At 38.4% G+C, this 23,499-nt stretch overlaps 1 protein-coding gene across 1 annotated transcript in view; it reads left to right on the forward strand.

Annotated features, from left to right (window-relative positions):
* LOC135195750 (cyclin-D1-binding protein 1 homolog) overlaps positions 1 to 23,315 on the forward strand; it is a 23,869-nt gene extending 554 nt beyond the window's left edge. Inside the window, exons 2-9 of the mRNA XM_064222194.1 lie at positions 8,243 to 8,369; positions 8,698 to 8,754; positions 8,998 to 9,087; positions 17,577 to 17,748; positions 19,091 to 19,238; positions 21,480 to 21,608; positions 22,065 to 22,238; positions 23,110 to 23,315. Of these exons, the coding sequence (XP_064078264.1) occupies positions 8,288 to 8,369; positions 8,698 to 8,754; positions 8,998 to 9,087; positions 17,577 to 17,748; positions 19,091 to 19,238; positions 21,480 to 21,608; positions 22,065 to 22,238; positions 23,110 to 23,262 (1,005 nt within the window). The 5' untranslated portion in view covers positions 8,243 to 8,287 and the 3' untranslated portion in view covers positions 23,263 to 23,315. The remainder of the gene's footprint in view (positions 1 to 8,242; positions 8,370 to 8,697; positions 8,755 to 8,997; positions 9,088 to 17,576; positions 17,749 to 19,090; positions 19,239 to 21,479; positions 21,609 to 22,064; positions 22,239 to 23,109) is intronic.
* Positions 23,316 to 23,499: the final 184 nt, after the last annotated feature.

The raw sequence follows: 23,499 nt of genomic DNA on the forward strand, positions 1-23,499 counted from the left end.
CACCCGAGATGGGCATCAGTCGCGACTTGTTGTTGGTGAGAAACAGAGCTAAAGACCTCTACTCTCCTTTCGAAGTAAGTATTTTCTCCAAAGTTAGAAATTAAGGCCAAATTTTAAGATTTAAATAGGGGGTACTGAAAACTGTCTCAAACGTAGTGCAAATCTCACCAAAACGCGTTCAACATTTTTACTTACAACTCGAGGTATTTAGAAGATTGACGCCATCTCGATGTTTACGGAGTAGCTTGTGTCAATAAACTAACCATTTCCTGTGATAAATCCGCACACCACTTGTGCCCACAGAAGCTGGAGCACTTTCATCACAACAATCGAAACACGATTTCTCACCAACAAACAAGCCAGGAGTAAACAGCTGTTTTGGTAGAAGATGACGAGAAGCGTGCTCTTAGCTAATTTTTAAATAAGTAGTAAAACATCAATATTTTACATATTTATAATGATTAATTTGAAAATATTCGTTATTGAAAAAGTAACTCGACTCTGACTCAAATTTAAGTAATTATTTTTCTGAATTAGAACGTTCTTTTAAGTTTGTATTATGACGTCACGACATCTTGACTTTCGTACCTATTGTAAATAATTGCTATACTCAACTGTCTTGCAGAACAGTTTACCAGTTATTCATGCAGATTGTTATCAGCTATTCATGTAATTGTTATAATCGTAATGCGCATATATATCTTTTATTATTTACTTTTTGGATATATGAAGATGTTTTACTGCTGGATTACCGCCGTAGTGTGACGCAATCGTTTTCGGTCCCTGGGCCTCTGTCTGTTTTCACACCATAAGAAATTATGGGGCCGAATTTGCAATGACCAGAAAGTCGTTAAAAGAGGAAAGTTAGCATTGAGGGGCATATGTTTTGACTGAGAAAAATACAAATTTATTCAATAGCTAGCTTGTAAAAAATACTTGATTACAAAAAACTTGATTGACAACTAAGCAGCATACCTATTATGGGTTTCAAGAGACAGTGCAAGCACGTTTTTGGGCAATACCTATTTCTGTAACGAACACTCGTATCAGAACGAGATTTTGCTATAGTGCATTACACCCAGTGCCGTAATTTATAAGGGTATCATGAATCACTAATCGTAAAGAATAACGACACTTGTCCTTGTACCAAGAGACAAAAACTCCATTATGCAGAAATGGATACGAACACGCTTATAAAGCTCCACCTACCCTCTCCCCCCCCCCCCCCCTTCCAACGCCACCCCTTTCCTTCGTTCCTTCCTTTCGCCTTCCTTCTTTCCTCTCTCTCTCTCTCTCGTTCTCTCCTTTCTCTCTCTCTCTCTCTCTCTCTGTTGCCATTCGGTATGTGTTGACCCTCCAAACTGGGTATAAGACTATAAACAAAACGTTGAAATTGGTGAAATTAGGCTATGTATTGGAAGTATATATACATAAATATTAAAGCAATTTTATCATTATTGCATTACTATGACAACTAGAATTCATGGAAACAGTTTATAATAATGGAACGGCGTATGTGTGAAGCCTCCACTAATGTGGCAACGATGATTTTGCCATTCTTAGCATGCAAACATAAAAGGTTATATTTATTTCTGGCATACGATTATTAGTGAAATTCAAAATACTAATAAAGACTGAAATCAATGAAAAGTGCTAGCAAAAACAAAAAAGCAAAAAAAAAAAACATGTATATAATTCACTTTCCCGTAGTCGTTCCTCTATGCACTTTTCCGTATTCGTTCCTCTATGGTTTTCGGCAGCCAGATGTACGAAAACGTTAGAAACATTTGATTGTATCTACTTTAGAAATATCTGTAATTTTTCGGGGTAATTTGGTTGCAAAAAAGGGATAATATACATGAATTAATTCAAAATTTTTAAATAACAAAGTAAATTTAAACTAAATAACGAGTAAAGTAAACAGTTTAGGGAATAAAACTTTGCAGTTTCGTCGTCTGTCGTCGTCTGCTGTTCATAACTGTGTTTATGGCGCGCGCGCTTAGAAACCAGAAACAGCAACGGGTTTAAAGTGCAATGTGGAGTGAACTGAGACCAAAATGTGTATAATAACAATCAAATAAGCACTGTGGAGTTTCAGTTGTGATGGCAGTAAGGATAAAAACCACCGATTACAAGGTAAGAATGAATTCAGTTCAAACCATAACCCCGGGAATAACAAGTTTCATACTTTCACTAATATAGGCAACAAAATGTTGTTTTATTGTGCTGATTACAACTGCAATCTTGAGTAAGATCAATAAACGTTACATATATACGCTAACATTGTTCAAATGAGTGCTGGGAAGGCTGGGGAAAGATGGTGGCCATCACTGATCAGAACCTTCCATGAAAAACGTAGCCGCCATATTGGATTTCAAAACTGCCTTGAAAACATATTTTACGAAGAGCTCACATGCTTATTTTAGTTCGTGTGGGGCTTTCATATATCACATTATGTTGACGAAACTTGTCTTTTAAATGGTATGCTTAGAGTTGCAATTGTATTCTTGTTTCACCAATTAAATATCGAGTGAATAAGACCCGTCCACCGTGATGAGGGTTGGCCTGCCGTGGTGATCTACCCTAAGCATGTGACGCTCTTCGTAAAATATGTTTTTAAGGCAGTTTTGAAATCCAATATGGCGGCTACCGTGGGATGTACAGGTTCTGATCAGTGACGAAAATCATCTTTCCCAGCCTTCCCAGCAATCATTTGAACAATGTTAGCGTATGTATGTAACGTTTATTGATCTTACTCAAGATTTTTAGTTGTAATCAGCACAATAAAACAACATTTTGTTGCCTATATTACTGAAAGTATGAAACTTTTTATTCCTGGGGTCATGGTTTGAACTGAATTCATTCTTACCTTGTAATCGTGGGTTTTTATCCTTACTGCCATCACAACTGAAACTCCACAGTGCTTATTTGATTGTTATTATACACATTTTGGTCTCAATTCACTCCACATTGCACTTTAAACAAGTTGCTGTTCCTGGTTCCTAAGCGCGTGCGCCACAAACACAGTTACGAACAGCAGACGACAAAACTGCAAAGTTTTATTCCCTAAATTGTTTACTTTACTCATTATTTAGTTCAAATTTACTTTGTTATTTAAAAATTTTAATTTAATTCATGTATATTATCCCTTTTCTGCAACCAAATTACTCCCAAAAATTACAGATATTTCTAAAGTAGATACAATCAAATGTTTCTAACGTTTTCATACATCTGGCTGCCAAAAACCATAGAGGAACGACTACGGATAAGTGGATTATATACATATTTTTTTTTCTTTTTTGTTTTTGCTAGCACTTTTCATTGATTTCAGTCTATATTAGTATTTTGAATTTCTTTAATAACCGTATGCCAGAAATAAATGTAACCTTTAATGTTTGCATGCTAAGAATGGCAAAATCATCGTTGCCACATTAGTGGAGGCTTCACATATATGCCGATTCATTATTATAAACTGTTTCCATGAATTCTAGTTGTCATAGTAATGCAATAATGATAAAATTTATATCCAGTTTGGAGGGTCAACACATATCGATGGCAAGACCGAGGAGGAGGAGAGAGAGAGAGCGAGACGAGAGAGAGAGAGAGAGAGAGAGAGAGAGAGAGAGAGAAAGGAAGGCGAAGGAACGAAGAAGGAAAGGGGTGGTGGTGGAGGGGGGGAGAGGGTAGGTGGAGCTTTTTACGCGTGTTCGTATCCTTTTCTGCATAATGGAGTTTTTGTGTCATGGTACAAGGTCAAGTGTCGTTATTCTTTACAATTAGTGATTCACGATACCCTTATAAATTACGGCACTGGGTGTAATGCACTATAGTAAAATCTTGTTCTGATACGAGTGTTCGTTACAGAAATAGGTATTACCCAAAAACGAGCTTGCACTGTCGTTGAAACCCATAGTAGGTGTGCTGCTTAGTTGTCAATCAAGTTTTTTGTAATAAAGTATTTTTTACAAGCTAGCTATTGAATAAATTTGTATTTTTCTCAATCAAAACATATGCCCCTCAATGCTAACTTTCCTCTTTTAACGACTTTCTGGTCATAGCAAATTCGGCCCCATAATTTCTTATGGTGCAAAAACAGAGGCCCAGGGACCGAAAACGATTGCGTCACACTACGGCAATAATCCGGCAGTAAAACATCTTCATATATCCAAAAAGTAAATAATAAAGATATATATGCGCATTACTATTATACCAATTACATGAAGAGCTGATAATCTGCATGAATAACTGGTAAACTGTTCTGCAAGAAAGTTGAGTAAAGCAATTATTTACAATAGGTGCGAAAGTCAAAATGTCGTGACGTCATAATACAGGACTTAAAAGAACTTTCTAATTCCCAAAAATAATTACTTAAATTTGAGTCAGAATCAAGTTACTTTTTCAATAACGAATATTTTCAAATTAATCATCATAAATATGTAAAATATTGATGTTTTACTATTTATTTAAAAAATTATCTTAGTGCACTCTTCGTCGTCGTCGTCTTCTACAAAACAGTTGTTTACTCGGTGAGGGAAAGTTTTCCAATCGTTGTGATGAAAGTGCCCCAGCGTCTGTGGGTACAAGTGGTGTGCGGATTTATCACAGGAAATGGTTAGTTTATTGACACAAGCGACTCCGTAAACATTGAGATGGCGTCAATCTTCTAAATATTTTGCACTACGTTTGACACCGTTTTCACTACCTTCTGTTTAAATCTTAAAATTTGGCCTTAATTTCTAACTTTGGAGAAAATACTTACTTCGAAAGGAGAGTAGAGGTCTTTAGCTCCGTTTCTCACCAACAAGAAGTCACGACTGATGCCCATCTCCGATGTCAGGACGCGTTATAATGTACTTTTTTGGGGATTGTCCATGCTGATTGTACATGGTCCACTCTGTACCCTACGGTTTTTTACCCTATACGAGTGGCTTTTGGAAGTGGTTTGGTGGAATGTAGCCAATTGGAGGTACTAGGGTAAAGCACCGCTATGTGGACAGGCGGACACTGTACCACTGCACGGAGACTTTACCAAAAAATAGCCTTAGCACTTCCAGTATCCTGAATTAGGTGCCAATCATAACCAAACTAGTGTGGAAACAACAGATCGAGACCTCTACTATTCTCTCGAAGTACCTAAGTGTTTTCTTTCAAGTCACAAAATAACTTGCCTCCATGATGGTTTTGAAATTACTTAGAACACCTTATGTGTAGAAGATTGACGCCATCTTGATGTTTGCAGAGTCACTTGTGTCAATAAACTTCCCATTTCCTGTGCTTAATCCGCACACCACTTGTACCCATAGACGCTGGGACACTTTAGTATTCACAATAATCTTAAACGACGAGGTGTATCGACCTCCGGCCGGGAAAACATGTCGTTTGTTCGGGAAGAAGAAGGAGAGTGTGGTAGATAACATTTAAATAATTAGTTAAAGTCCAGAATAAGGTTATGAATGCATATATTTGTTACATGGTCATGATAATTCATTTGAAAATCTTCGTTTTTGTTGTAAAAGTAACCTGATTCCCGACACAAATTTCATCGATTTTGCTGTGATATAGCTACAGTGTTGCCAATTGTTTTTTGTGTTTACCCTCCAAACTTGGGATAAGACTTTAAAAAAAACCCGTGGAAATAAGTGAATTTAGTGTATCTATTTGTAATATACTATATATATAAGGCAGTCCACGGGTTTGACTTACGTCGTTCCGAGGTTAAGGCGCTTTTCAATTATATTCATCAGAAATTATTTCCAGGGTTACGACGCCTACAACGCTGATCTGGCACAAGCAATATGACACCAAAAATGCAAAATAATCAATATTTGAAGGGGTTTTTTTATGAAAAATTAAATAAGAATGCAGTTTACATAGTTTTCAATGCACCCAAAGCATTAAAAGTAAGGTTTTCTTGGGATTTTTGACGATTTTCCCGCTTACGACGATTTTCGGGTTACAACACGTCTCAAGAACAGAACCCCCGTCGTAACCCAGGGGCTGCCTGTACATGAATATTAGAGCAATTCATTATTACATTACTATAACATTTAGAATCCATGGAAACAGTTTGTAAAGGTATTGGCAACAATTAAAGGTTACATTTGCTCCAGCCGTACAATTATAAATTTTTTAAAAAAAGCCAAAATAGTAATATAGACGTAAACAAATGAAAAGCGCTAGCAAAAAAATACTTTTTTTTTTTTTTTGTCATAACCAATTCACTAACCCGTTGTCTGCTCGACTCGTGGATTCTGGCTACCAGACGTACAAAATTATTCCCGCCATGAACAAACTCACATACTTAAATTGGATTTGGGGTGAATTAAGAATGAAATGTGTAAAATTACAATCAAATAAGCATTGTGGAGTTTCATTTGTGATGGCAGTAAGGATAAAACCACCGATAACAAGGTAGAAATGCATTTCAGTTCAAAACATGACCCTGGGAATAAGATGTCTCATACTTTCACTAATATTGGCAACAAAATGTTAGTTTATTGTGTTGATTACAACTGCAATATTGAGTAAAAGCAATAAACATTACATGGATACGCAAATAATTGTTCAAATGATCGCTGGAAGGCTGGGAAGGATGTGTCTGCCAGTGTATACCTAGTGTCCATGATGATACCACGCCATATTTGATTAAAAAACTGCCTTGAAAACATATCTTACGAAGACCTCATATGCTTATTTTAGTTCGTATGGCGGTTTCATATATATCTCATTTTGTTGAAGAAACTTCAATCTTTTGAATGATATGCCTAAATATTGCAGTGAATTTTGTTTCACTGATGAGTAAATATCGAATGAAAAAGTGGCTCATTAGTCCATGCAAGTGCCTGCACAGTGATGCATTACCCTATTTTATACTAATACCTAGTACACAATATGAAATTGTAACCTACATTTTTTAAAAGAGCTCTTAGCTCTGGCCTAAATTTATGGCTTCTCGCAGTCTCAATGTTAGGCTTAATGGGCTAACCAAGCATTCAGCCTGTGGTATGGAAATAACCCTACATCAGAAAAAGCCGGGATGAGTGTAGAATTACGGGACAAGTTCTGCAGACATAAACAAATGTAACCTTTCCTAGATTGCCAGGTCCTGACCTAACCAGACCTTATCTTCGTAACCTCACCTATGGCTCTCCGGGCCTTGACCAAGTAACGAAACGTAGACAATGGACCTAGCCTCCGTCCAGAGGTAGTCCCGTTGTTTTGAAAAAGACCCCTGAAAAACCCTTATTTCACTGGTGGTGGAATTAAAGGCATTGAAAACTGGCTGTGAGACATCCACTTCATAAGCTACTAAATGGGTAGGTGTAGGCTGTGTTGTGTCTTAGTTTCTGTGGCAGAGAAGTAGGACCCAACAACAAGTATTCAGTCTCATATGACCAAAAAAACACCCAACACACTTGTGCATTGAATGTCTGGCTGATAAAAAATTAAAAACGTACATCCTAGTCTTTCACTTATTATTTTACCAAACTGAATACGTTACCTGATGACTGCAGAAGTAATCAAGTACTGGTTCATTTTCATTGGAAATGGATGGCCTTTTTACAATTGAACTATTTAAAATTTCTTGAAATTACTGCTACTTAATATATGTTATTTTAATTTTAATTTAACACCATGCCTTTGTTTTGTCAATTTAATTATGTTTTTTTGTTTTATGTAACATAGTTAATGAATGCTTTTTGGTTATACTGAAACAGTTGTGTATAATGAACATTTCTGGGCTCAGCCGTGTTGCTCCGTGAAATGTGTCCTCTTTAGCACTATTTCTAGTAAAGAGGACACATTTCACTGGGCAACACGGCTTCCTCGCCCAGAAATAGATTTTTCCTACGTCAAAATCCCATTTTCAGCCCAGTAAATTCCTAACTTCCTAGGTCTTGACCTTCCCACTCTCCTAGAATCTATAGGTGTCTTTGTAGCAGCTTGTCATGCGGTCATTTCAGGCTGTTTTCGAAGGATATACGTAATCCAGCCATTGCCACCATTCAGTCATCAGTCTCGTAATGTTCAATGTGTGGTAATGGTTCTGGAATTGTCGGATCTGTCCCCGGATCTGCGAACTCCCCTTTTGTTTTAATGATCATTACATTTAATTATTTATTTTTATTTGTTTGGTTGCAAGCTATCTGACATTTATAAAATTTCAAGGATATATATTTGTTAGCCCTTGCATCATAATTTTAAATTTGATTGAGTGTTTTTTTTTTTTTAACTTTTCCAGCCTCTGACTGGGATTACCATAATTCTGCCTTGAGACATCAACAAAATGCCCCCAGTTGTGTCCCCTCTTGGAAATATCCTGCAGAATAGTATTGAAAATTTGTTAATTGCAGAACAACAAGTTCAAGGTTTGTTTTATTAGTAGACAGAAATATTGATTGTAGTACGTACTATCTAACGTAGAAATAGTTCTGATTGTACTTTTAACTATAGTGTTCTAGGATTTTTGCATCATGTATTTTGCATTAAATAGTTGTTTTTTTATTCATAGTTTCCAATAGGCTTAGTCTTTGAATTGCAAATTTTTTTAATATAATGATATAAATAACAAATATGTAGACTTCACAGGGTTTACCGTAGTATTTCAGGTTGTTTGTATAATTTAAAGTACTGTGTAATAAAATAGCATGCTTTACCATTCATTCTTTATTATTTAAATTACCTTCTTTTTCGTAGATAAAGAAGCACACAGAGAAGGAGATAATTCATTGGATGAATTTTGGAAAACTATGAGTAAGTATTATTACACAGTTTTAAGTGTGTACAGATCTCTAGCTGGTGTATAGTTTATTTTTTATATATGTAACAGTCAATGCTGTTGTAAAGTCATGGAACTTACAGTAATCTTTAGGAAATTTGCTGGAAATGTAATTGCAATTTTCTGTAAAGTCATTCCGTGCCCTGAAAGTTTCCCCATTATTTATTGGTTATGTAAATCATTAGTTTATTTTTTTCAATCTTTCTCTCTCTCTACAGTGGTCATAAGCCAAAAATTATCCTTCGAATGTACGAAGATATGTATCTGCTTTAGCAAGTCACCACCTCCTACACCAAATGAAACTTCAAGTAAGAAATTTTAATTCAGTTAAAGGTTTATTTATGAGCTGTAATTGAAAGTCGCAGTTTTATAAATTAGATTGTAATGAGTTAAAGATTGCTATTACTGTTTCAAAATGTCAGCTGCAGGATTTTTAATTGATGAACTGTTTCTCTTTTTTTGAGGATTGGGATATTTAATTATGCCAGCTAATCATACATATCATGTTAAAGAAGCCATCTTCATATGCCCTTGCGAACCTTGAGTCACCACCCAGTAAAATTCAGATTTGTGATAATTATACCATTTCAAACATCTAACTCACCTGGTAGTTATATACTTTATAGCTTACGTCCCTGACATCACGGCAGAATTTCAAAACTCACGGCAATTGCCGATTGGGTAGTCAGGTGCACCACCTGTGCGCCCTCTACTCAGGTACATAGAACCATTCCAACTATTCCTCAGATCTTCCCTGCCGCCGCATCGGTGACATCGTTGGAACTTTGCTCGCTTAGCCCAAGTTTTTTGCATTTATTTGGTGAAGTACACTTTGGCTTTGGCTTTCGCTTGATTTGGATTCTTGATTTGGACTTTTCTTGACTTTTGTTTGGATATTGTTGGTTTGACCCTTGCTTGTTTGATCTCTCTTTTGAAAATTCCCAACATGACTGACTCTGCATCGAGTGTGAGAATGTGTGTGAGAGGTTGTAAGACTCGGCTTGCTAAAGCCTCGATAGACCCTCATTCTATTTGTAGTAAATGTAGAGGTAAAGTTTGTGAGTTGGGTGATAGGTGTAATGAATGTGTGGACTTGCCTGAGACTGAATGGATTGCGTATTACCGCTATGTGCGGAAATTAGAGAAGGATAGGATAAGGAGAGCGAAGAGTACTATGTCTCGCTCCTCCAAAGATAGTCAAGGAATAGACAGTTCTCTATCCCTCAATGAATCTATTGATCCTCCTTCTGTAGTAGCAGTACCAGATCCAACTACGGAAACAGGTAAGAGTCCAACATTAAAGGACATGTTAACAGCCATTCAAGCCCTTGGTCAACGGGTAGAATCCCTTGCAGAAGATAGGGATAGATTGTGGTCTAATGTGAGAGATCTTAAAGTGGCTAGTGATACAAAAAGTGCAAGTGCAGTGGAGGGTGCGGCCGCTCGGATCTGTCGTGCTCCTAGTCCTAGACCTCTTCCAAGCTCACCAACCCCTGTGAGAAGGAAAGTTAACAGACAAAGGGAGGCGAGAGGTTTTAGCTCCCAAGCGGTCGTCCCCTCGAGCGTACCTGTTGACGATCCCCAGGACGCTCACACTCGCCATTGGAAAGGCGAGGTTAAAGTGTTTTCTTCGTCGTCTGACGACGCAGTACCCAGAAGGGGCTGGCGTCAGACTTCGAAATCTAGACCCCTCAAAAGACAACATCCAGTAGAGCAGGACGCCAGGCGTCAAGAACTGCCAGGATGTAGTCATTGGAGCAGCCCGGAGCGCTTCCCTTCCAGCTCCGATATTTGCTCTACCAAGCTAAGACGCAAGATGTCGCACAGGCGGCCGTCGTCTTTGGTAGGAGGCAAGGAAATATAGGACGGGGGGAGGCCTTCGGTGCGTGCTGCAACTCCGGAACGCTTCTCTTTCGACTCCGATGCTTGCTCTCCTACCAAGTTAAGGCGCAAGATGTCGCACAGGCGGCCGTCGTCTTTGGTAGGAGGAAAGGAAGTATCGGACGATTGGATGCCTTTGGTACATGCTCCTGCTCCTCCTGCAGATTGGCATTCGTCTTCAGGACGTTCGTCTCACGCCGAACAGGATGAAGAGAGAGATATTGATGTTGCGACTTCCCCAGTCTGTCCCCAGCAGCAAGAAGCTTTGCAAATTTCCTTACTGCAAGATTTGCAGCAGAAGCTCTCCTCATTAATGCAGTCTCATCAGCCTGCTACAAGCAAAGACAGCAAACGTCAAAAGCTTGGACGAAAAGCTGGACACCAGGACGTAGAGCGTCAAGGTTCTCAACACCTAGACGACAGACGTCAACATTCTGGACACCAGGACGCCGAGCGTCAAGAGCCTGGACGCCAGGACACCAGGTGTCGAGATTCTGGATGCCAGGAGTCAAGATTCTGGACACCAGGACACCGAGCGTCGAGAGGCTGCACGCCAGGACGCCAGGCGTCAAGAGGCTGCACGCCAAGACACCAGGCGTCAAGAAACTGAAAGCCAGGACGCCGATCATCAAGACTCTCGACGACAGAGCACCAAGAGTCAAGAAGCTGGACACCAGGGCACCAGGTGTCAAGAGGCTGGACCCCAAGACGCCGAACGTCAAGTATTTGAACAGTTCGACACCAGGAAGCCGAGCGTCAGGATTCTTGACACCAGGACACCAGGCGTCAAGAACATTCTTTGAAAGCACTGACGAAGCAAGACATCGCTACGTCGGTTATGGGTCAATCGGAAGAAGGGAATGATAACTTCCCCCCTTCTCCTTTTGGTCCGATGGAAGACTTTTCCGACGAAGAGAATCAAAGAGATCTACAGCCTTCGTCAGACTTGAAAAGACTTATGAAAGTTTTCACGGAACTTTTTCCGGAAAACTTTGTTCCAGCTGCCCCTTGTTCCCCACCTTCAGAGTTCACTCTAGGGAAGGCTATTAAGAAGTCCGACTTCACAAAGATGGTGTTATCACGCTCTTCGAAGAGAGCATTGAAAATGATGAAGGAATGGATGGACACGAAGAGAGACCAAGGAAAGACAGCTTTCTCATTTCCCGGCCAGATTAGCGTCCAGATCTAGCATCTGGTATGATACTGGAGAAGCTCTCGGTCTGGGAGTTCCCGCTTCTTCCCATGGGGACTTCTTGAGTCTTGTGGACGCTTCTCGTCGGACGGCCATGGGAAAGACAATCGTTTTTTGGTCTTCCTCTGAAATGGACCACCTCCTCAAAGGGATTTTTAGAGCCTTCGAGGTGTTTAATTTCTTAGACTGAACTCTGGGATCTTTGGGGAAGAAATTAGAAACCTTCAAGTCTACTGATACGGAAAAACTTTTTCACCTGATGTCTTGCATTGACAAAGCTCTTTGAGATGGGTCGAACGAGCTAGTGGCTCTTTTCTCGGCGGGAATCCTGAAGAAAAGGGCCCAGTTGTGTTCTTTCCTTTCGAATGGGGTCACACCCATTCAGAAAGCGGAACTTCTTTTTGCTCCCCTTTCCACTCATCTTTTCCCTCAAGAATTAGTGAAGGAAGTCTCCTCTGCCTTAACCCAAAAGGCTACGCAAGATCTTATGACAAAGGCAGCAAGGAAAGTCTTACCATCAAGTTTTGGAGCTCAGAAACCCAAGGAAGCTACACCTCTGCCTCGAGTTTCTCGGCCCTTTCGAGGTAGATCCCTCAGTAGAGGGAACAAAAGACCGGTGGCAAGAAATTCCAAGAAAAGAGGCTTCAGACAAGGGCAAAACAAAGTCTGACAGCAATCCTCTTCAGACAGCAGTAGGAGTCAGACTTTCCAATTTCTTGCAAGCATGGGAGGAAAGAGGAGCAGATCTTTGGTCAATACAGCTTCTCAAGGAGGGATACAAGATCCCTTTCTTGAAAAAACCCCCCTTAGCAGAAAAGCCAATCGATCTGTCAGCCAGATACAGAGAGGAAACCAAGGCCCACTTATTCCTGGTTCCCAAGAGTTCGGGGGGATAGAGACCAATACTGGACGTGAGTGCCCTGAACGTTTTCGTGAAGAAAACAAAGTTCACGGTGGAGACAACGAGATCAGTTCTAGCCGCAGTCAGACAAGACGACTGAATGGTTTTGTTGGATCTTCAGGATGCATACTTTCACGCCGATATCCACCCGAACTCCAAGAAGTACCTAAGGTTCGTTTACAAGGCAGAAACGTACCAATTTCGAGCTCTTTGCTTCGGCCTAAATACCGTTCCTCAAATATTCACGAGGCTGATGAGCAACGTAGCAGGAATGCTACACAAGAAACGTATCAGGGCCTCGCTTCTGGACGACTGGCTCCTCACAGCCCACTCCTACACCAGCTGTCTGGAGAATCTTCAGAAGACAATTCGGTTATCAGAAGACCTAGGCCTTCTGAGAAACTGTCAAAAATCTCAACTGATCCCATCCCAAGAAATCTTGTACCTGGGTATGAGGATTCAGAGTCGGGTTTTTCAGGCTTTTTGGGCTTTTCCGTCCGCGCTGAGAACGAAACAAGCCTTGGAAAAGCTGCAAAACTTCCTAAGGAAACAGACTTGCTCCGCAAGGAAATGGATGAGTCTGCTGGGGACCCTCTCCTCACTAGAGTAGTTTGTCTCCTTAGGAAGACTGAACCTTCGCCCACTTCAATTCCACCTCAATCAACATTGGGACAAGAGGAAGACACTAGAGACAAAGTGTATTCCTGTTTCGGACTCTATGAAACACTGTTTACAGTGGTGGAACGACCCCGTCAAGATCCAGGAAGGCCTTTCCCTAAAGCAGAGGAACCCAGACCTATTGTTTCCGAGTCCCTCTACAAGACGTCAAGAGAGCTTCTTCTCTGGACGAAAGAGAAAAGCGTGACACTAGCAACATGCTTCATTCAGGGGGAAAAGAATGTAAGGGCAGACATCCTGAGCAGGAAACATCAAGTCTTGGCGACAGAATGGACTCTCCATCAGGAAGTCTGCAAGAACCTGTGGCGAACCTGGGGTCGCCCATGCATAGACCTCTTCGCCACAGCGCAAACAAAGAGGATGGAGACTTACTGTTCTCCAGTCCCAGATCCCAAGGCAACCCACATAGATGCGTTCCTCATGAATTGGGCCCATCTAGACGTTTACGCTTTCCCTCCATTCAAAGTAGTGCACAAAGTTTTGCAAAAGTTTGTGTCTCACGAAGGCACCAGGATGACTCTAGTGGTACCGTTCCGGCCGACAAGAGAATGGTTCACAGAGGTACTGGAATGGATGGTGGACACCCCCAGAAGCCTTCCGTTAAGAGTAGATCTACTCAAACAGCCCCACTTGGAAAGGTATTACCAAAATCTCCAAGCTCTTCAACTAACTGCCTTCAGACTATCGAAAAACTCACAAGAGCTAGAGGCTTTTCGAAGGAGTCAGCTAGAGCCATCGCAGGAGCAAGGAGGTCTTCCACCATTAAGGTATACCAATCAAAGTGGGAGACATTTAGAGGATGGTGCAGGGACAACTCCGTTTCCTCTTCCAGTACCTCTGTGACTCAGATAGCAGATTTTCTGCTATACCTTAAGAAGAGGCGTAACTTTTCGGCTTCTACCATTAAGGGTTACAGAAGTATGTTAGCAGCTGTCTTCAGGCATAGGAACCTGAACCTGTCTGATAATAAGGATCTACAAGACCTTCTCAGATCCTTCGAGACGACTAAGGAGAAACTTCAATCCTCGCCAGCTTGGAATTTGGATGTAGTTCTGAAGTTTCTCATGAGTGATAGGTTCGAGCCTTTACAGGAAACATCATTTAAGGACCTCACCATGAAAACTCTCTTCTTGATTAGTTTAGCGACAGCGAAAAGAGTCAGTGAAATCCATGCCTTCAGAGAAGCTGTAGGTTTCAGACAGGGCAAGGCTATCTGCTCTCTACAGCTAGGATTTCTAGTGAAGAACGAACGCCCTTCTCAGCCCTGGCCCAAATCGTTCGAGATTCCAAACCTGTCAGATCTCACAGGTGAGGAAGCAGAGAGAGTTCTTTGTCCGGTAAGGGCCCTGAGGCATTACCTGGAAAGAACGAAGCAATTACGTGGCAATTCAGAGGGGCTTTGGTGTTCTGTCAAAAAGCCCTCTCTGCAAATATCAAAGAATGCTTTATCCTTTTTTATAAGGCAATTAATTAGGGAAGCACATTCAGCATGTAATGAACCGGATCTCAAGCTACTAAAAGTTAAGACTCACAAGGTTAGGGCCGTAGCAACCTCTGTAGCTTTTAAACAAAATAGATCCCTTCAGAATATCCTGGACGCAACCTTCTGGAGAAGCAAGTCAGTTTTTGCGTCGCACTACCTTACACAAGTGCAGACTCTGTATGAAGACTGCTACACGCTGGGTCCGTTCGTAGCAGCTCATTCAGTAGTTGGAGAAGGGACTACCCTTAAAATCCCATAAACCAATACTCTTTTTCTTACCTTGGAACTATTGAAATTTTATGGTTTTTTGTGGAGACTGGACACAGTCTTCCACAATCATTGATCCTTAGTCAGGTGGTCAACTTGTTCCTTGGTAGCGCCCGGAACAAGGGTATTGTAGGGAGTCTAGTCACATAGAGGTTTGACCGGTTGACAGTCTCCAAGAGGTCTTCAGCCCCCTGGTGGATCGCTGGATCTCATAAGGAAAGCAGACATAATGAGGCAGGATATCATTGAAGTCAGCTTCCTTAACAGGTACGAACCCATAAGTTTGTTTTTAATTAACACTTATGTCAATTCCAACGATGATAGCTGTCTCTGACCCTCCACCAAAGGTGTCAATCACCTATATATATAAGTACCAGGCAAGTTAGATGTTTGAAAATGTTATTTTCATGATAAAATAAATTTTTGAACATACTCACCTGGTGGTTATATATATTAATTCCCACCCTCCTCCCCTCTAGAGACTATGGGCATGGAAGATCTGAGGAATATAGTTGGAACGGTTCTACGTACCTCGGTAGAGGGCACACAGGTGGTGCACCTGACTACCCAATCGGCGATTCCCGCGAGTTTTGAAATTCTGCCGTGACGTCAGGGACGTAAGCTATATATATAACTAACAGGTGAGTATGTTAAAAAATTTATTTTATCATGAAAATAACATTTTCAAACAAGTGATGTTTAGAGAATATGTTTTTACTGTTAAATTTGTGTGGAGTTTTGACATTGACTGCTGAAACACAGACTCTATTTCTTGTTTTACCATTTCAAAAATGGTAAAAACATTTCTGGTTAGTACTTAGGAGTCATATCTTTAAAAAAAATGTTAATTAATTTATATGGTGGAGATTAGATGGTAGCTGTGCATACGTATACGTATAGTACGTATTTGGCTTAATCAGGAAAATTCCGTTCTCTTATCAACACTTAGAAAATTATATTAAGAAATCAATAATTAAAATGGCTGTGCAGTACAGTATAGCTGCAAAACTGTTTGTAAGAAATAGTAGCATAGTCTTTGATAATTACAAATATTACGGGCTTATGTACATGTATTTTCATAAAAATAGATTCTTGTTAGTGTAAATCACTTGTGAATGACAAAGAATGATTTTCACAGCTGTTATTATAGGTATTAATAACCAAAAAATTGTTAATATCATTTTGAAAAATATATTTGTAATGAATAATAGTTTGATTAGACAACTTGGGTAACATTCTCAAGTCTCATAGAGCTGGGCCAGATGGTGTTAATAATAAGTGATAGATGGATTGCAAAACATTTTGAAATACAGTATTAGATAGTTCTGGAAAGTCTTTTAAATTACTAGGTAGGAGAAGATAGAGAAAGTGTCGAAATGTCATATTTGGCTGAAAGGCTGCAAGTCATTTTGTTAGGCAAAGTAAAATAGATTTTGATGTGGTATCCTGAAGTTAAGAAAATGTTAGAATTGATTTTGAACCTGTGTAGTATATGAATATTGAAAATGGCAAAATTATTATAAATTTGATGATTCTCATGCAGAGGATATAGCATAAACAGATGGCTAGATATAAAAGCTATGAAACATTCAGTGGAGAAGAAAATAATTAAAATTTTTAAACACTTTAAAGCTCTTGACTAACAGGATCTATGTACAGGCAGTCCCCGGTTATCACCGGTCTCGGTTAATGGCGATCCGGTTTTATGGTGCTTGTCTAGTACCATAAAATCGGTGATGTATGGCGCCATAAGGGCTTGAGTTTCAATTATCGGCGCCATAAGGTGCTCATAATAGAGTTATGGCATCATAACACCTAACAGACCTAACAGAAACGCTATTAACTGAAACTTGCCACCTACCGCCATAAATTGCTGAGTTTCAGTTAGTGGCAGTTTTCACTTATCAGCACCCCGCTGATAACCGGGGACTGCTTGTAGTATCAGCCCACGCCTGATTTTATTTCTCAGAATATTTAAAATGAAAGAGGCAAAGCTTTAGCTCGTGGTACAAGTATGTAAAGTATGAGTAAGAGACTGGGTAATGCTTTGCAACTTAATGGTGTAATTAAGGTATTTATTACCACTGAAAATCTTTTGTAACCATTTATACACTTCAAACTAGTAAACTGATGAAATCATATATCGTGTATATTTCTTTTTTGTTAAGTTATGAACTTTAGTAAATAGTGTGAGTTTGTCTTCGTGACTCAAGAAATGGTATATGCCACGTAGTTCATTCTTTGATACAAGGTTTAAATTCTAATGGATGCAAACCTCATGCAACAGTGAATTGCTTTCATTAAGTCTTTTTATAGAATTAATAGAAATTTTGAGGTTGTGTCATTTGCCATATTGTAATCTGTAGGTTGAAAACTAATGATTTATCCCTTGCAGGTCTATTAACTGCTGTAGAACAGGCTGTTTTGGCTTTGGCATCCACATTTTACAGACTTTCCCCCATTCATGGCCAAGTGCTTCGTAATAATGTTAGGTATTCGTGTGTACAAGCTATCCAAGCAGCCAGACAGCTTTTGAAGATCATTAAGGATGAAGGCTGTGAAGCTGTGTAAGCATATATTATTTCCTTCGTGTAAATATTTTGTCATTGAGAAATTAAATACTGTTTTAATGATTAGACATATGCATCCCTATAGGCAATGCTAAAGGCTCATAATTTTCTGCTTTTTTCATGTGGTCCTTTTGGTTCTTCTAGCTTAACTTTCTAACTTTTGATACTTGGCCTCACTCTTTCACTCTTCATTTGAATATGCACACTAGGTATTAATTCTCCCTTCCTATGGAGACTCATCATTTTAGCCTAGCTGTAAGAAAGTTAGAAATGTGACCTGGTTTAATACGTATCTGTAAATTAATACAAATACTGTAAGAAAAATAATCATATTAAAATGGCCATCACCAGCATTTAAAGGAGTGGCAATTAAAAAAACTCACTTAAGAGGGAAAGTAGTGTAAGAATACGACTTCTGAAAACCGTTATAACAGAGAAAAGTAATGGATATTAGGTTGCAGTAAGGCAGTTTCCTTCTAGTTTTGATGGAATTAATCAGTTTATGTAATGCAAAATGTCAGAAGGACATTAATATCCACGATTTTTGTTAAACTTTAATAGTTAAAATATTAGCTGAAATGTAATATCTTCCTGGTTGTTGGGACTTAAAACTGAAAATCAGAATTTCGTATTAGTGATAGTAAAATTCAGGAAAGATATATTTAAGGGTAAGGTAAGAAAAGCAGATTAACTTTGAAGTCGTGGTGGTGAACCACCAATTAAATGAATAGTAGAAGTTTACAAAGAGACTGTTGATCCAACTTTTCTTTTTTCAGTTCACTGTTTGTTAAATACACAATATATAGACTGTTAAAATATATTCTTTTCATAACAAATGTGTAATAAGTGTAGATAGAAGTGCAGATATGTGATGACCATATAAAAATGTCAGCAAAAGAAGAGACTAGTGTTTGTGGTGGTTACAGTCTTCCAGAAAGAATGGAGGACTACTATACAGAATCTTATATAGAGTAAGAGGATGGGCATTTTAAATAGTGAAAGGTTTAGGAAGTATACCATAATATTAGAAATATACGCTCATGTAAGGACTAAAATCTTGCAGATAGATGTCTCAGAGCTTTAAATTGGCTTTAAGGCTGATGTAATCTTTTAGCGGAAGAGTTTCATCCTAGCTTCAGCATGTTAGTGTAGTAGACTGCTATCATGTACTAGTTGTTTGAAACTGTCCTTATATCTTGGGAGTTTTCCTGAGGTTTTTACACTAATTTCTGTGGAACTTTTCCTAAAGCAGTAATTTTTATAAGAGAACGTTTAGTAGATGGTTAATTAATCATTAGATTAAGAAAATCCTGTGCCGATGTTGGATAATTTATTGCAGAGGAGAGCGATATCGGCAATCTACTGGCATCGTGTGGCAAGGATGTGACAAAATAGAGAAAAGTCATCGGGATAACAAAGCTATGGTTCTTTCAGAACTTCAGGGACAAAACACTCTCATCACTGATGCTTTAAATGAAATATTAGAAGTAAGTACCAATTTATTACTCATTTTAATTTGGTTAATAGGATACTAATTTAGTAACTTATGCTTTCTATGACAGTGCTCAGTTTGTTAAAATGTTATTATTTTTTGTGCAATTTTTCCTTTTATTCTAACAGATTGCAGCATATAATGGGTTAGGTTTTTTACCAGAGTTCTGATGCTCTATGTGGAGGAAATTTGTACATGTCCTATTGATGTTGCTATTGTTTGTCTTAACATTTTACAGGTATTTTGTATTGATTATAATATCACACATAAAAAGTCTTGTTCATCTTATCTTTTTTTCTCAGTTCAAGTAACGTCTCTTTCACATGATTTTTCATTATTTTGAAAAAGATGATTTTCAAGATTAGCCTTTGTCCATATCTCAGAATAAAGCTTAGGATATGGCCACACAGGAAATACATAATATGATTATGGCCTAAATCATATTACTATTGCTAGGAAAAAAAAAAACACCCACTTTCAGCAGTCTTATTGAGACAAGAAAGGTCTCTGGATATTGGACCTTGTGTAGGAATACATTATGCAGGAGAATGCATTCCAGATATGATGAAAAGTGGATCAGTGTCATATGTTATATAGGTTATACTAGGTATAAAGTCAAACAAGTAAAGTTTAGTGTTTTGGTACCATGTTGATGTCTTCGTGGTGTTGAAGTACCAACACTTTGAAAGGACATTGATTGTTAGTTTAAAGCTCTCTACTTTACTTTTAGAGCTTTACTTTTGTCAGCTATTCCTCAGATCATGACAAAATTAATGGTGTCTGTAGCCAGATGTGACCACTCCTGTAGCCTACAGCAAAAGAGACACCTCTGTAATTGGTTTAATGCTTACATTTGAGGAGATAGATATTTTCACCCAAAAGAAGTCACTTACTGCCATGAACATGCAGACTAATATTCGGACAGAATGTGTCTGACATGCATAAAAAATGAAGTGTGTTTATGTACTGAATCATGATTTTGGATGTCCACAGTCACCAAGTTACCTTATCTACAAGGTTATCGTTTATAGCAACGGCTTTTCTTGCATTTTGCATCTGTGAAGAAGTATACTTGTCTTTAACTGTTTCATGAAGTCATTCTGGTCTTTGTAGACAGCATTCAGAAGCTCAAGAAGTACCTGTAAAGAGTAGGAGTGAGGGGATGTTTGCTGGAAGAAGAGTCCACTTTACATAGTAAGAGCTACTTCAGAACCTCCAGCAAGATAATGTTGCACCTAGATGTGTCCATGACAGGCTGAGGAATATAGAATTTGAAGAGACATGACTTACATCAATGTAACACAATGGAGAACAAAGTGAAAAGTTTACAACATATCTAGTTTCTTTTTCTTCATATACACTGATTGGCAAAGAACCACAGAAGAGATTGTATGAGTTCAAATGTTCAGGCCAGGCATTAAGAATTTAGTGATACAGTTTTATTCACTAACATTGGTGATCTTTTCATAATGATCGATGCACTTTGTGGTATGCTGAAGATTTTGGAAAGTCAGTGAATTACAGCTGTTTAAATTTTCCAGCTCTTATGACTCTATAGTATTTACATTATTTGTATACCTCATTAATGGTAAATTTCAGAAGGGCTGCTTTATCTTTTGCAGATGAGAGTATATAAATTACTTATGTAAGAAAGCATTAAACAGTTTTGTGAATGTTAAGTCTCGTAATTCGAAGGCAGAGATCTCTTAGTTTAATTCCCCTGTAATGTTTGTATTCTCAGTAGGATTTTTTTTTATATTCTAAGAGAAACAAGCCAGATATGCTATACATATAAGTAAGTAAATAAACAATATGCATATATTCCTCATCGTGAAGAATAAACAACCAAAAGAAAGTGTACAAGAATTTTCACTGTAGAGAAGATAGCATTGGTTAGAATACTACAAACCTTTAATCGCATTTGGCAAGGTTTCTGTTGATTAACTGTCCATATAGAAAAGTCAGCTTCCTATTTCAAGTAGCAACTCCTTTCTTGTGCAATGGTTACCAGTAAATGTCAATGACGTTTATTAACTTTAATGGCAGTTTGACTAGTCTGACAGATGATGTGTTGCCAAAGCCTGTTGAAAATTTATCTTGAGACTGTATCAGGCTTAGACAACAAATCTCCCTAGAGAGTGGCAAGGAAATACAGAAGTTTATTTGAAAATTTGGAATTGGAATCTGCTGTAATCATTCAAATTTGAATAAGTAATATGATTTTTTTTTTTCCAAGGCAATGGAGGGTGATGGCAGTGGTTGGAGTGGCTTGGGAGATGATGATGACATGGAAGAGGAAGAAAAATGGACAAATGAAGATAAGGATCTAATTAGCCCATCAGTGAATATCATTAAATCATCTAAGGTGAGCATAATTAAATTGATTTTAATCTTATTCTTTAAGACAAGTAAGAAATCTTTTATTTTGCCAGCATGGCTTGATTTATATCTGTTTTATAGTACTTCATTTAAGCAGACCATCACAATTAAAACAGCTCGTCTGGGTGTGGCATCATGAGTTTTGCTTCATTGAATTTGACTTTTTGGCTGTAGCTACATTTCTTGATCTAAACTTTTTTTGCTCTTTATTTTGAGCCTCTTACTATTTAGCTGTCCAACTTCAGCTTTACTTTTTTGCAGCTCTCAGTAGAGAAGCAAGTCTTTGGGTGATCCCTTTGAAAGTTCAGGAAAGTTAGTCAGTGGTTGCAGTTAAAATATACACTCAACAATTGTCTACTTGAAGATATCAGTCATTTGCTAAATCCAGTTTTATTTCTTGCTCTTGTCAAATTTTAAAAAATTTTCTTTTTTGTCTTTCCAGATACTTTACAAAAGAATTTTAGCAGCAGTTGGAAATAATGGGTTATGTGACACTCCAGAACACATCAGAGAGCTTGACGAGTTATACGAAGATTGCAGGCATGTCTCAAATACTGTGGATACATTAATTTTGGAGTTATATCCACCACTTAATGTTCCAAACATGGAAGAACAGGTATGTTGTAAGCAGACCTCAGTATTATACATAGTGAATCAAAAGTTTTGTGCTGGTAACTGAATTAGGCCTGGGTGGTAAATATTTTTTTTTCCCTTCAAATATGAAGTTCTGAATAATGGGTGTAAGGATAGGTTAGCAAGATGGATTTTGTCAAAGATAAGTCAAATCTGGCCTCAATACATCTGAAGCTGCCTCCACTGTCTTGAAGGATGTCCAAAACTGAAACTTCCAGGCACATTCTGATGTTTTGGAGTAGACCTTTCATCATACTCTGCCACAAAACCCTGTGAGCTATCCTCTTCTGACCTGTCTACTAGCAAATCTGGTCATCATGGGATTAAACTGCAGTTATGTCCTGGGAATGGCAGAACTCTTTGGTATAGGCAACCAGGCAACCAGATGAGAGGGACAGTAGTTATAGTGATAGGGGAATATTACGTACATGGATTAAAGTCTCTATTAACAGTGAAGTGGGTTTCCAAGAGCTAAATTCATTTCTGGTGTTGAAGGATGTCACCTTTGCTAGGGACAAGGAGACCTGTCACTGGAGGAGGTCCAGATAGATGACCTGTGATCTAAACCTTAAACTCTGCTGGTAAGGAAATCAGTTGAATATCTAGAAGTTAATCAGAATGACCTCAAAGTGCAGGCATGAAGATAGATATGATGCATGCACAGCATAGAATTTTTTCCTCTATGGACTATGCTATGTGTATGATTATTTGGGAGTTGACAAAAGTTTTATGTATGAATTAATTTAATGTGTTGCTGTTTTACATATACGTATTAATGTTATAAAAGCAGACCTGCTTTTGTAACATCTTTCTTATATTACATTACATTAATGTTAATGTATCCTTTGTTTCAGACAAACCACCTAGCAAACCTTCTGCGCACAGCACTCAAGACTGCGACCCAGAGCCACATCATCACTGAAACTGAACAGTCCCAGATTGAATTTATTCACAAAGCAATTGAACACAACCTTGATCGGATGAAGGAAAAATTAAGTAATCTATGATTTTAATATTTGATCAAATTGTTATGTTTCCTATTAAAGTTTTAAAAAATTTATCACAGAAATTTTACATTAAAGTATTTTAAGACATTAGAACCAAGATATGAATATCTGTTTCAAGTTTGATCCCTGTACAGCATTTTGTCATAATTTTGACAGTTGTGCATGAAAAGTGATTATATATATATATATTTTGAGTGACTAGAATATGCAGGAGGGTTATGTAAAAAGTATTAATAT

Source organism: Macrobrachium nipponense, chromosome 16 (genome assembly GCF_015104395.2).
Source record: "Macrobrachium nipponense isolate FS-2020 chromosome 16, ASM1510439v2, whole genome shotgun sequence".
NCBI lineage: Eukaryota > Metazoa > Arthropoda > Malacostraca > Decapoda > Palaemonidae > Macrobrachium > Macrobrachium nipponense.